We start from the raw sequence: 12,776 nt of genomic DNA, 5'->3' as shown, positions 1-12,776 counted from the left end.
GAGGGAAGGAGAGAGCGAGGGATGGGAGAGGACAGGAATAGAAGAACGGCAGATGGCCAGAAAGACGTCAATCCAACTCATTCTTCCAGACAGCATAGGGCACTGTGGGTAATTGCAAACAGGACTGACGTTAGTGTTGGGACCCTGCACGTCACGGAGAGAGGAGGAGAGGATGAGAGAAACAGGTAGATAATAAGGGAAAGCTTCAGGCCACAACAGGCCACCACCACCTAGTGAAGCCAGTGAACAGGGACAGACATGCCTCGACTCTCTGGGTGAAGGTATTCAACAAAACAGACAGACTGTGATTCATTTCTCTATTTCTATGTAGTGAACTGAGTATTTTCGGCTCACATACAGGAATTCCTTACACAACAAGATTGCCACTTGTATTTTTTGTCAATTCAATGAATAGCAACCAAAAACAAGCATAAATCACTCAAAACCACAAAATGAGTTGTCCATATATTACACTAGAAACCTCTAACCCACAACACGACATCGGAATGTCAGCCAGCCCGGGGGGAGAGGGGGGGTCAGGGGATGTAATCATTGGGACAGTCATCAAGCAGTGTGGGTATGAAGAGACTCATCGGCTCAAACCGTCAGTGTTGCTGAAAACCCATCAACTCATTTCAACTTCACTTCAGTCTGGCTTTTCTCCAGCTTTATTTAGAAGCGTTTACTTCTCTCTTTTAGTTTCCTCAGTCGTCCCTGGCAGAGTAGAGGCCATGGAACTGGTTGATGTTATTTCTATGTAGAGGATGGTTACTGATATCATTACATTAGTGTCACACTTATCGCATGTTTATTTAATCCCACCTGCACAATTCACCATTTCTGCCGGCTAGGCTTTTTCAGTAGGGTGGAGGGTGAAGAATGTTCCAGAAAGAAATGCGTTACAGACATGAATTACGGGAATTTTTTGTATGTTTGTCCCATAAAATGTATGTTGTTTGTATACTTTGTTATTGTTTACATAATTATTTCAATCTGCAAAATACACAGTACATGTTTCTTCTGGCTTCATGGCTCAGGAGAAGCAACCACAGAGTCCTCAGTATGATGTCCCTGAGTTGGGATGACTGAGAGGATTTGCACTGAGTGCTTTGACCTCTAGAGACTAAAGAGATAGTTACAAGGAGGGAAATCAACTCAATCCTTTGGGCGCGTGTGAAGTGGGAACTCAAATGATCCAATCTGCTCTCTTACCAAATTAAACAGATGGTATCTAAATTGACAAAAATATCATACATTTAACATATTATGTCAACATTTTGAAAGACTTGTTTTTTAGATCATTGTTTTGTGGTGAAGTGGGCATCTGCTGACTCATCTCCCCTCCGTTAACAAAACAGGGACTCATTTAGATAACTGATAAAATACCATCTTTATTAAATACAACATATATAAACAGGGTTCACAGTCATAGAACACATACTGGTAACCACACACACGCACTCACACACGCACGCCCGCACGCACGCACACACACACACACACATATAAACAGGGCTCACAGTCATTGAACACGTACTGGTAACCACACACACGTGCATACACACACACACACACACACACACACACACACACACACACACACACACACACAGTCATAGAACACATACTGGTAACCACACGCAGACACACACAAACACTCACAAACACACACACACACACACACACACACACACACACACACACACACACACACACACAAACACACAGTCATAGAACACATACTGGTAACCACACACACACACACACACACACACACACACACACACACACAGTCATAGAACACAAACTGGTAACCACACGCAGACACACACACAAACACTCACACACACACACACACACACACACACACACACACACACACACACACACACACACACACACACACACACACACACACACACACATAGAACACATACTGGTAACCACACACACACATATACACATTCACACACAAACACAGTCATAGAACACATACTGGTAACCACACACACACATATACACATACACACACACACACACACACACACACACACACACACACACACACAACCCACTCTCTTAAACAATCTGTGCAGCTCACAATCTCTGATCATAAGAACATATTTATAAAGCACAGTATAAACACTGAACACTGTGCAAAGCATTTTGTTAAGACACATTCTAAGTAGGCAAGGTAATTGAGGCACCATGGTAACATGGACAGGGGCAGGGATGTGTCTTTGGATGACCAGTAAAGTACTTCTACCCGGTGTGGTGAGTATGGATTTAGGCCAGTGGTATCTACTAGTGTTAGCCCTGCACAGCCATTGGGAGGAAGGGTCAGCTGGAAGCCTGACAGCAGCATGATTCATCAGGTCCAGGTTCAGATTTCCCTGCTGCCCATCCTAGCTGTCTCCCTTACACACTGAAAACTCTCCACTGGTCCAGGACCAACACTTAGGGCTGCTCTCTGTTTGCACCACAGCCCCCAGGCTGATCTCTTTGTGTTCCACGTCAACACAATATCACTGCAGAGCATTTCTGCCATAGCTTTCAGAGACGGGTGCCCAGTCCCATCAGGACATTCAGAGTGGTTTTACACATAGTCCTCTTTAAAAGAACTGATCTTTGAATGAGGACTCAACTCTTTTGTCAGTTCACTTCACCTATTTTGTGGTCCGAGTCCTCCTTGCATTGGCATTGCCATGTTTAGAAAGGAACCAAGATCTTTTTCCAAAATTCACTCAATGCACTCCGGGTTTTTACAAAGTGCAGTGCAGGACAAGCCATTCCATCAAAACGTGTTATCGGACAGCTATATACACCTGCTTACATTTAGAAAGCTAATAGGTTGCATTTAGTGAAAAAAGGGGAGAAATAATCATTTTAATCAGAAGACACTATTAACATGTAAATATTATTGGTAACAGAATAAATAGCAGAAGAATAACTGCAGATTAAATAATACTGTAATTGAATATTGTACACCAAATGTAGGCTACCGCCCTTTTAAGAGCTAGAATTGATTTTGGACCCTATGTTGTGATTCTTACCAAATACGTTGTTGTCTTCTCACACTATTCAAACCCCACAATCAAATAAACAGTTTATGAACCTCTCTTAGCCTACAGATTACAAACAAATAATCTGAACTAAAAACTAAACATTTCGGTGGATTCTTGACAATCGCTAATCAATATAAAAAAACATCATGTTTTTTTCCATGAACCTGCACATCCACTTCTCTCTTTTGTAACAACAATGTGAGTGGTTACGGCAGGAAAACAATGCTGCAGTAGTCTAGTGTGTCGCGCGGAAATAATGACAAGTGAACCTGGGGAGCTTTGTGTTCACATTACCCTAAAAAAGGAACCGAACCTCAGAATTCAAGAGAACCGAACTCAGACCAGCTCTCGAGATGATCTCAGTTGGGTTCGCTTAGGGGGCTCTTCTGAGGGGGTCTGAGGTCCTTTGGGAGTGTTCACGCCGCACAAAAAAATGTGCAAACTGCACTGGGTTCACAAAAATGGTAAAAACGCCCTTAGTCAACCCTCTACACACATTCATAACGGCCCTGTGCATTTAGCTAGCTAGCACACAATAACAAATAAAATGGCACTGCAATTCACTCATGTCTTAAAAACACCAACATTTACAATTGCTAGAGTTGTATGTACTATATAGACTGTTATTACAATCTGGTAAATATATAATAAATAAATATACATTCTGTTTCAGCTGTTTTTATTGTCAATATGATGGCATCATACTCGGTTCTCAGTGACATTAGCAAAAAGCAAGCTGTCACAATATCTCTGCCATGGTCTCATCAGTTCTGTTTGTAGTAAACGGTGTAAGCCACTGACGGTGCAAGCGTGCAAGTAAGTCCTTGAGTAAAATAGTATTTTTTTGTATCTCTTCTCCTTTACTTTGCCATCCTCCTTTATCTTTCTCTCTATTTATCTATTTAACTTAGAGACAGAGTACCAGGGTTGTATTCAGCAGATCCTATGTCTATCCATCCATCCTGTCTCATACCTGAGTGACCAGGGGTTCCCTGAGGTACACGTTGCCTTTGTTCTCCCACCCGTCCTGCCCCGCACACAGTCCTGACAGCAGTGTCCCATTGAGGGGGTTACAGATTCCCTTGCAGTCGCCCACATACAGGGGAGTGTAATCTCCCTCCCCCTCGTCTCCCTCCTCGTCCTCACCCTCCCAGAGAGAGGTGCTGATGTGGGTGTACTCACTGATTTTCTCGAGACACTCCGTCTCTCGGTGATAGAAGTAGCTGAAGTTGGACACAATGACAGGGACTGGCAGGGAGATGGTGAGCACGCCAGCGATGGCACACATGGAGCCCACCAGCTTGCCCCCCAGAGTCGTAGGGTACATGTCCCCGTAGCCCACTGTCGTCATGGAGACCACGGCCCACCAGAAGGCCTCGGGGATGCTGGTGAACACCGTGTCGGGGCTGTCCGCCTCGGCGAAGTAGACAGCACTGGAGAAGAGGATGACTCCAATGAAGAGGAAGAAGATGAGCAGGGCCAGCTCTCTCAGGCTGGCCTTCAGAGTCTGGCCCAGGATCTGCAGGCCCTTGGAGTGACGCGACAGCTTGAAGATCCTGAACACCCTGACCAACCTAATGACCCTGATGATGGCCAAAGACATGCCCGGGTCCTTGTTGGAGGTTTTGTCCCTGGCCAGCTCTGTGCCCAGAGTGACGAAGAAGGGAATGATGGCGAGGAAGTCGATAGTGTTCATCACGTCTTTAAAGAAGTGGAGCTTACTGGGGGAGCTGGCTAAGCGCATAATGAGCTCAAAGGAGAACCAGAAGATACATATGGTCTCCACCTGGAAGAAGGGGTCATGGAAAGCACTGCCAGTGGGAGGAACCAGGATGGTGATGTTGGGGAGGGTAGGATGGGGCTGGTAGGTGAATTTCTAGAGGGAGAGAAGGAGAGAGGAAAAGTGAGTGGTAGAAATTAAGCAGGAGAGATTGAGGGGAGGTAGAACAGTGAAGGGGGAATGACCGTGGTTTAGACAAGAGATAACAAACAGGGTTGTAACGTCTGCTTCCAACTCACACCCTCAAACACCTAGATCCCCTGAAAGCAGCTCACTCTCCAGATCCCAATCACCTGAATTCTAATCACCTGTTCGCACACCTGTATGTCATTATCACACACTATTTAGTTCAGTTCTTTGCGTCCCATCACTGTGAGGTATTGTTTGTTTTGTGACACGTCTTTCAGAGCGCTGGGTTTTCTGTGAGTTACTCCTCCCGTGTATGATAGATTTTTTTCCTTCCTAACAACGCCTTTTGCCTATTCCCTGCCTGTACTTTAGCCTATCAGATTTCCTGTTATCTACCTATTGCCTGATCTCCTGGACTACGTTACTAGCCTTTTCCCTGCCTGTACTGTTGCCTTTGGACCCCCTGTGTATGACCTTCTGCCTGCCCCTGGACCCAGCTACCTGCCTCCTCCTGTGTATGACCTTCTGCCTGCCCCTGGACCCAGCTACCTGCCTCCTCCTGTGTATGACCTTCTGCCTGCCCCTGGACCCAGCTACCTGCCTCCTCCTGTGGTCCTTTGCAATAAACACCTGCTGCGCACTGCGCTTGAAACCAGCTCTCTGTCTCTCGTGTTCATTACAAGGGTAATGAAGGACAGAAATGAATAACAAATAGTAAGGAGGGAAGGTTAAACAGAGATCGGGGAGAACCATGATGACTACAGTAAACATGAGAAGGAGGAGAAAGGGAGGAGAAGTGATTATTTTAAAGGTGGCAAAGTCTTTCCTCAGCACATGTGGAAAATGTATCTGTCATCACGGTCTGATTAAGACTGTGATAACTGTAATACTGTGTTAACATAACTTCACTTGTGCAATCACACTCTCTTTCTTTCTGCAGACTTTGATACGAATGTGTTTCGTCTCTATATTTAAACAGAAGAAAAACATTATAGTCCATGACTGCATGTGACAAAGGCTAACGTTACAGCACAGCGTCAGGACTGACTGAGGAATCTGACACTTCATTTCATCCTGACAATGTTTTCTAAGAAGCAGACTTGGGGTTCAAAGTGAGGCAGTCAAATTTAGGTTTTATGGTCCAGCCATAAGACGGATTGGAATCAAATGGCTCAGAATTTTTATTGCCTATGATAAAATTATAGTGAAGCAAAAGTCTATGATACTCTGTGTGTTAGTGCGTGTCCGTGTGCCTGCATGAGTGTGCTTGTGTGAGGTACATATACAGCAGTTGTTTGTTTGTGCATATACTGCATATGTTAGTCTTTATGTAGAGGCCTGGAATGCTTTTACCAACTGAAATGACAGTGACATTTGCCCTCACATTTGTCAGCCACTTTAGTTCCATTTCTCCTCACCTTTATGAGGTTCAAAAGCCATGATCACACTGCCCCGACAGACATTCTCACTCTTTGTCACCCAATGAGAAAGGTATAACAACTAGCCTCTCATCCAAATGGTCACAGAACCATACAGCATGTCTTTCAATACTGTATGCAGTGTCTAGAGGTACCCGCTGCAATGGGAGGTGAACGTCTTGTAAAAGACAAGGATTTATTTTCAGTTGCTGCCACCTATGCTGCCATTTTGAGTCTGTACAGAGCACTGTGTGTCTTATGTCAGATGTTCTGATCATGTGAGTGAGTGTGTGTGAGTGACTGAGTGAGTGTGAGAGGTCGGGTGTGTGCATATGCGCTTCGGTAAGACCAACCGTATACCTTGTGTTCTGTGCTTTTGCATGATCCCTCAAAATCCAAAGGCAGCTAAGCCAACCTTGTCGGTAAGCCACTTGGCGTGTGGGGTTCATTTCATTTTGTGCGAGTCATCAAATAGGTGTTCTGTACTACTCTTTCCATGCCTCTTTCAATGGGTATGAGTCAGTGTGTTTATTAATGGGAACCAACGTTTACGTGTTGATGTGCTCTTAGGGTTGTCCTTACGCTATATATAGCTCCTTTAGATCTCTAAGGAGTAACGTGAGACACGCTCCTCTCCACTCTCCTCTTTTGCACTCCACTTTCACTTACCCCCTCTCTCTCTCTCTCTCTCTCTCTCTCAGTTTATATGTTCCTATCAACTCCATCTATTCCCGTACGGAGTCGTCTTGGTAGTGATCCTGGAGCACCAGTCAATGTGAGACACAGATGGACAGTGATCTGGAGATACCATCGATAAAGCATAACGTTCTTTGTGCAGTCCATATTTACCCCTCCCTTCCTGCCCCTCATCTCTCTCTGTCCCACCCCTTTTTCTCTCCCGCTCTTCCCTGAACCTCCCTCTTTCTCCAGTTCCCTAACTGTGATTCTCTCTCTCCTCCAACCTATTTCTCTTGTTTTCCCACCACACTTTCGTTCCCCCTCTCCTCACCCCCCGCTCTTCCCATTCCTTTCCCTCAATTTTAACGACATGACTAAAATAATCTCAGAAATGTCTCTGTCCTGTGTGTGTGTGTGTGTGTGTGTCACATGTTGTGTTCAACCCTGTAAGGGGCCTGTGTGGTCACACGTAGTATTTATGTTCCATAGGGTGACATCTGTCATTGACTTTCACCAACTGTCATCCACTAACTGTCATCCTTAACTAACTGTCATCCTTCATTAATTGTCATCCTTCAGTGACTGTTGACGATTACCTCCTAATCAGTCTCCCAATGTGCTAACCTCTGTTCTCTTAGCACCCTGTCGAGATGCATTCCTTACTCTTTCATCCTCTCTTCATTCCTCTCTTCATTCCTCTATCTGTGCTTTATGCACATCTCTCTCAGCCTCCCTTTTCTCCTGGTCCCTTTGTTTGTTTCCTTTTCTACCATTCTCTGTTTCTCTCTCATTCTCTCTCTCCTGTGTGTCATTTCTGTTTGGCCCTCAGGCCCCTGGCCCCACAACGGCCCCCTCTCACCTCTCGGAGCTCCTTCTCGTTCCTGAAGTCAGGCAGCGTCTCCAGGCAGAAGATGGCGATGGACACCACAATGACCATGACGCTTATGATGGCGATGATGCGTGCGCCCGATGAGGATTCTGGGTGCTCAAAAAGCATCCAAACCTTCCTCTGCATCTCGTTCTCAGGCAGCGCAGGTACCTCCTCCTTGGGGAAGCCCTCATCCTCCTTGAAGCGTTCCATGATCTCCTCACCAAGCTCATAGAAGCGCAGCTCATCCAAGAACACATCCAGGGGCACGTTGGCAGGCCGCCGCAGCCTCCCGCCAGACTGGTAGAAGTAGAGGATGGCGTCGAAGCAGTTCCGGTTCCGGTCCAGGAACAGCTCATTGCGCAGAGGGTCAAAGTAGCGAATTCTGCGGTTAGGGTCCCCCAGGAGGGAGTCAGGGAACTGGGCCAGAGTGCGGAGCTGTGTCTCGTAGCGCATCCCCGACACGTTGATGGCTAGCCGCTCCGTCAGGGCCCAGCCCCCCCTCCACAGGGAGCCTGAGCGACGACAGCTTTCCCTTTTCCCCTCAACCCTCTCCTTTTCACTGCCGTTGTTCTCTGTCTCCTTCTCTCCCTTCTCCGCCTTGTTGCGCTGGTCCTTGGTCTCCTTGTCGCTCTCGCTCACCTCCTCTGGGAGATGTTTCTTGTCTCCTTCTCCTCCTCCTTCACCTCCACCCTTGTCATGGTTCTCCATTCCTTGGTCTGTCATTCAACTTCTATTTAGTTCTTTGTGAGGACAGTTTGTCCCCTCACTCTAGAGAGAAATGCACAACGCTGCTGAAGTTATCAAGAAACATATCAGGCACTGCAGAAGAAGAGACATATCAGGTATTGCAGAAGAAGAGACATATCAGGTACTGCAGAAGAAGAGACATATCAGATACTGCAGAAGAAGAGACATATCAGGTACTGCAGAAGAAGAGACATATCAGGTACTGCAGAAGATGAGACATATCAGGTACTGCAGAAGAAGAGACATATCAGGTACTGCAGAAGAAGAGACATATCAGGTATTGCAGAAGAAGAGACATATCAGGTACTGCAGAAGAAGAGACATATCAGGTACTGTAGAAGAAGAGACATATCAGGTACTGCAGAAGAAGAGACATATCAGGTACTGCAGAAGAAGGGACATATCAGGTACTGCAGAAGAAGGGACATATCAGGTACTGCAGAAGAAGGGACATATCAGGTACTGCAGAAGAAGGGACATATCAGGTACTGCAGAAGAAGGGACATATCAGGTAAAGGCAGATAAAGTAGTGGGAGGAGAAACAACTTACATTATTGGCAATTTTAATACTCATAATTATTTAACAGGAATGTAAGCTTTAAGTAATTTACGCCAATTCACCTGCAAATACACTACCGATCAAGAATTTTAGAACACCTACTCATTCAGGGGTTTTTCTTTATTTATATTATTTTCTACATTGTAGAATAACAGCTTTGCACACTCTTGGCATTCTCTCAACCAGCTTCACATGGAATACTTTTCTAACAGTCTTGAAGGAGTTCCCACATATGCTGAGCACTTGTTGGCTGTTTTTCCTTCACTCTGCGGTCTGACTCATCCCAAACCATCTCAATTTGGTTGAGGTCGGGGGATTGTGGAAGCCACGTCATCTGATGCAGCACTCCATCCATCACTCTCCTTCTTGGTCAAATAGCCCTTACACATCCTGGAGATGTGTTGGGTCATTGTAACTGACTTGTCTGGTTAAATGAAGGTTACATTTAAAAAATAAAATAAAAATGTCCTGTTGATAAACCAAATGATAGTCCTACTAAGCCAAACCGGATGGGATGGTGTATCGCTACATAATGCTGTGGTAGCCATGCCGGTTAAGTGTGCCTTGAATTCTAAATAAATCACAGACCGTGTCACCAGCAACGCACCATAACACCTCCTCCTCCATGCTTTATGGTGGGAAATACACATGCGGAGATCATCCGTTCACCCACACAGCGTCTCACAAAGACACGGTGGTTGGAACCAAAAATCGGCAATTTGGACTCAAGACCAAAGGACAAATTTCCACCGGTCTAATGTCCATTGCTCATGTTTCTTGGCCCAAGCAATCCTCTTATTCTTATTGGTGTCCTTTAGTAGTGGTTTCTTTGCAGTAATTCGACCATGAAGGCCTGATTCACGCAGTCTCCTCTGAACAGTTGATGTTGATATGTGTCTGTTACTTGAACTCTGTGAAGCATTTATTTGGGCTGCAATTTCTGAGGCTGGTAACTCTAATGAACTTATCCTCTGCAGCAGAGGTAACTCAGGGTCTTCCATTCCTGTGGTGGTCCTCATGAGAGCCAGTTTCATCATAGCGCTTGATGGTTTTGCGACTGCACTTGAAGAAACTTTCAAAGTTCTTGAAATGTTCCATATTGAGTGGCCTTCATGTCTTAAAGTAATGATGGACTGTCATTTCCCATTGCTTATTTGAGCTGATCTTGCCATAATTTGGACTTGGTCTTTTACCAAATAGGGCTATCTTCTGTATACCCCGCCTACCTTGTCACAACACAACTGATTGGCTCACACACATTAAGAAAGAAAGAAATTCCACAAATGAACTTTTAAGAAGGCACACCTGTTAATTGAAATGCATTCCAGGTGACTACCTTGTGAAGCTGGTTGAGAGAATGCCAATAGTTTGCAAAGCTGTCATCAAGGTAACGGGTGGCTATTTGAAGAATCTCAAATACAAAATATATTTTGATTTGTTTAGCACTTTTTTGGTTACTACATGATTCCATATGTGTTATTTCATAATTTTGATGTCTTCACTATTATTCTACAATGTAGAAAATAGTTAAAATAAAGAAAAACCCTTGAATGAGTAGATGTTCTAAAATTCTTGACCGGTAGTATGTAAGACACATTTTACAACTACAGTACAGAATAACAAATAAAAGCATGAACTAGACTGGTGTTATTTCAATCGTAACCTTTAACCTTTATGTTCGGTCAGAATTACTATTTATTTAATCAGAAGGTTAGTCTTTACAGTAAACACAGCCATTATTAGAATAACACAGAGTCCTACTCATAAACATCCTAGTTACAAGCCATGCCCAAGCATGCTGCTGTGAAGTAAGAACCATATTATTGGTGTTATTTACAAGAAGCAGCCTGCACTGTTCCACTCACCCCTCTGTCAGTCAGCTACTGTTGATCGAGACTAATTACTCAAGAGAATCACGGTGCCTCCACTACTGTATCTCCACCACAGGGTGTCTGTCTGTCTGTCTGTCTGTCTGTCTGTCTGTCTGTCTGTCTGTCTGTCTGTCTGTCTGTCTGTCTGTCTGTCTGGCTGGCTGGCTGGCTGGCTGGCTGGCTGGCTGGCTGGCCCTCCCTCTGGCCGTCTCTCTGTCTGTCTATCCCCTGTTTGATTGCTCCATAAGTCTCTATCTCCCACCTCCCTAGCTGTGTCAGGTCGGGGGGGGGGGGGGGGCACCATGGCTCCTTCAGGGGTAGTGTTAATCTGTCTGCTGATACCCCACCCTGGGTGAAGTGAAGATAGTTAAGCTTGTTTGTAGGTCACAGCCTTCAGTCTCTCCCCTTTGCTCTCTCTCATGCCTACTATTTCTCTGGAGAATGCTGTCAGGTCGAAATTCAATCCACTGCCTTCTCTCTACAGCCTCAGCACGGTGTCCTCTTCAGACCCCCACCCTCTAATGTCAGCCCTCTGCCCCCTCTTAAAGTCTTCAATTTTCCCTCTCTCCCTGTCATAAACAAACACACAAAAACAGACACACACCATCCACAACACATGTACTGATGTCCTCACGAGACCCAAATGAACACCCATAAAATCCCAGTGAAAATCTATTTTGGAGTTCCATTCTGGCTTCAGTATTTATATTGCTCCTGACTAGGGCCCTGTGTTTTTCTGACCATGTCACCTTACCAGGAAACACTCAAGGCCCTAAACGAGTTATGTAGCAGAGCCAATGCATTTCCTGGTGAGGTGTGGTCAGGAAAAATGTAGGGCCCTAGTCACATTTACAAACATGTTAATACATGTTATGAGACCAAACAGTAAAACTGAAAGCCTACAACAAAAAGCCTTGACTCTCCTTTTCTGATTATCCTTTCTTAAGCCTTTATTCAGTTGGCTTAGTGTATGGTATAGGGTATGGTATAGTATAGTGTATGGTATAGTATAGTGTATGGTATAGTATAGGGTATGGTTTAGTATAGTGTATGGTATAGTATAGGGTATGGTATAGTATAGGGTATGGTATAGTATAGTGTATGGTATAGTATAGGGTATGGTATAGTATAGGGTATGGTATAGTATAGGGTATGGTATAGTATAGTGTATGGTATAGTATAGTGTATGGTATAGTATAGTGTATGGTATAGTATAGGGTATGGTTTAGTATAGTGTATGGTATAGTATAGGGTATGGTATAGTATAGGGTATGGTATAGTATAGTGTATGGTATAGTATAGGGTATGGTATAGTATAGGGTATGGTATAGTATAGTGTATGGTATAGTATAGGGTATGGTATAGTATAGGGTATGGTATGGTATAGTATAGTGTATGGTATAGTATAGGGTATGTTATAGTATAGGGTATGGTATAGTATAGGGTATGGTATAGTATAGTGTATGGTATAGTATAGGGTATGGTTTAGTATAGTGTATGGTATAGTATAGGGTATGGTATAGTATAGGGTATGGTATAGTATAGTGTATGGTATAGTACAGGGTATGGTATAGTATAGGGTATGGTATAGTATAGTGTATGGTATAGTATAGGGTATGGTTTAGTATAGTGTATGGTATAGTATAGGGTATGGTATA

General features: G+C 44.4%; 1 protein-coding gene across 2 annotated transcripts; it reads right to left on the bottom strand.

Moving 5' to 3' along the window:
• Window positions 1-2,107: 2,107 nt before the first annotated feature.
• Window positions 2,108-11,264, bottom strand: LOC115203035 (potassium voltage-gated channel subfamily A member 1). Of its 2 annotated transcripts, none has more exons than XM_029767333.1 (3): window positions 11,113-11,264; window positions 7,930-8,760; window positions 2,108-4,941 (listed from the first exon to the last, which is right to left on the bottom strand). In XM_029767333.1, exons 2-3 carry the CDS (start codon window positions 8,662-8,664, stop codon window positions 4,033-4,035), a joined length of 1,644 nt encoding a protein of 547 aa, XP_029623193.1. In that variant the 5' UTR covers window positions 8,665-8,760; window positions 11,113-11,264; the 3' UTR covers window positions 2,108-4,032. The 2 variants fall into 2 exon arrangements, with proteins under 2 accessions (XP_029623193.1, XP_029623200.1); XM_029767340.1 differs by having other exon boundaries at window positions 7,930-8,709.
• Window positions 11,265-12,776: the final 1,512 nt, after the last annotated feature.

Source organism: Salmo trutta, chromosome 1, assembly GCF_901001165.1.
Source record: "Salmo trutta chromosome 1, fSalTru1.1, whole genome shotgun sequence".
Classification (NCBI taxonomy): Eukaryota; Metazoa; Chordata; class Actinopteri; order Salmoniformes; family Salmonidae; genus Salmo; species Salmo trutta.
Note: the sequence above shows the minus strand (reverse complement) of the source record. Positions and strands in the feature narration are given on the sequence as shown.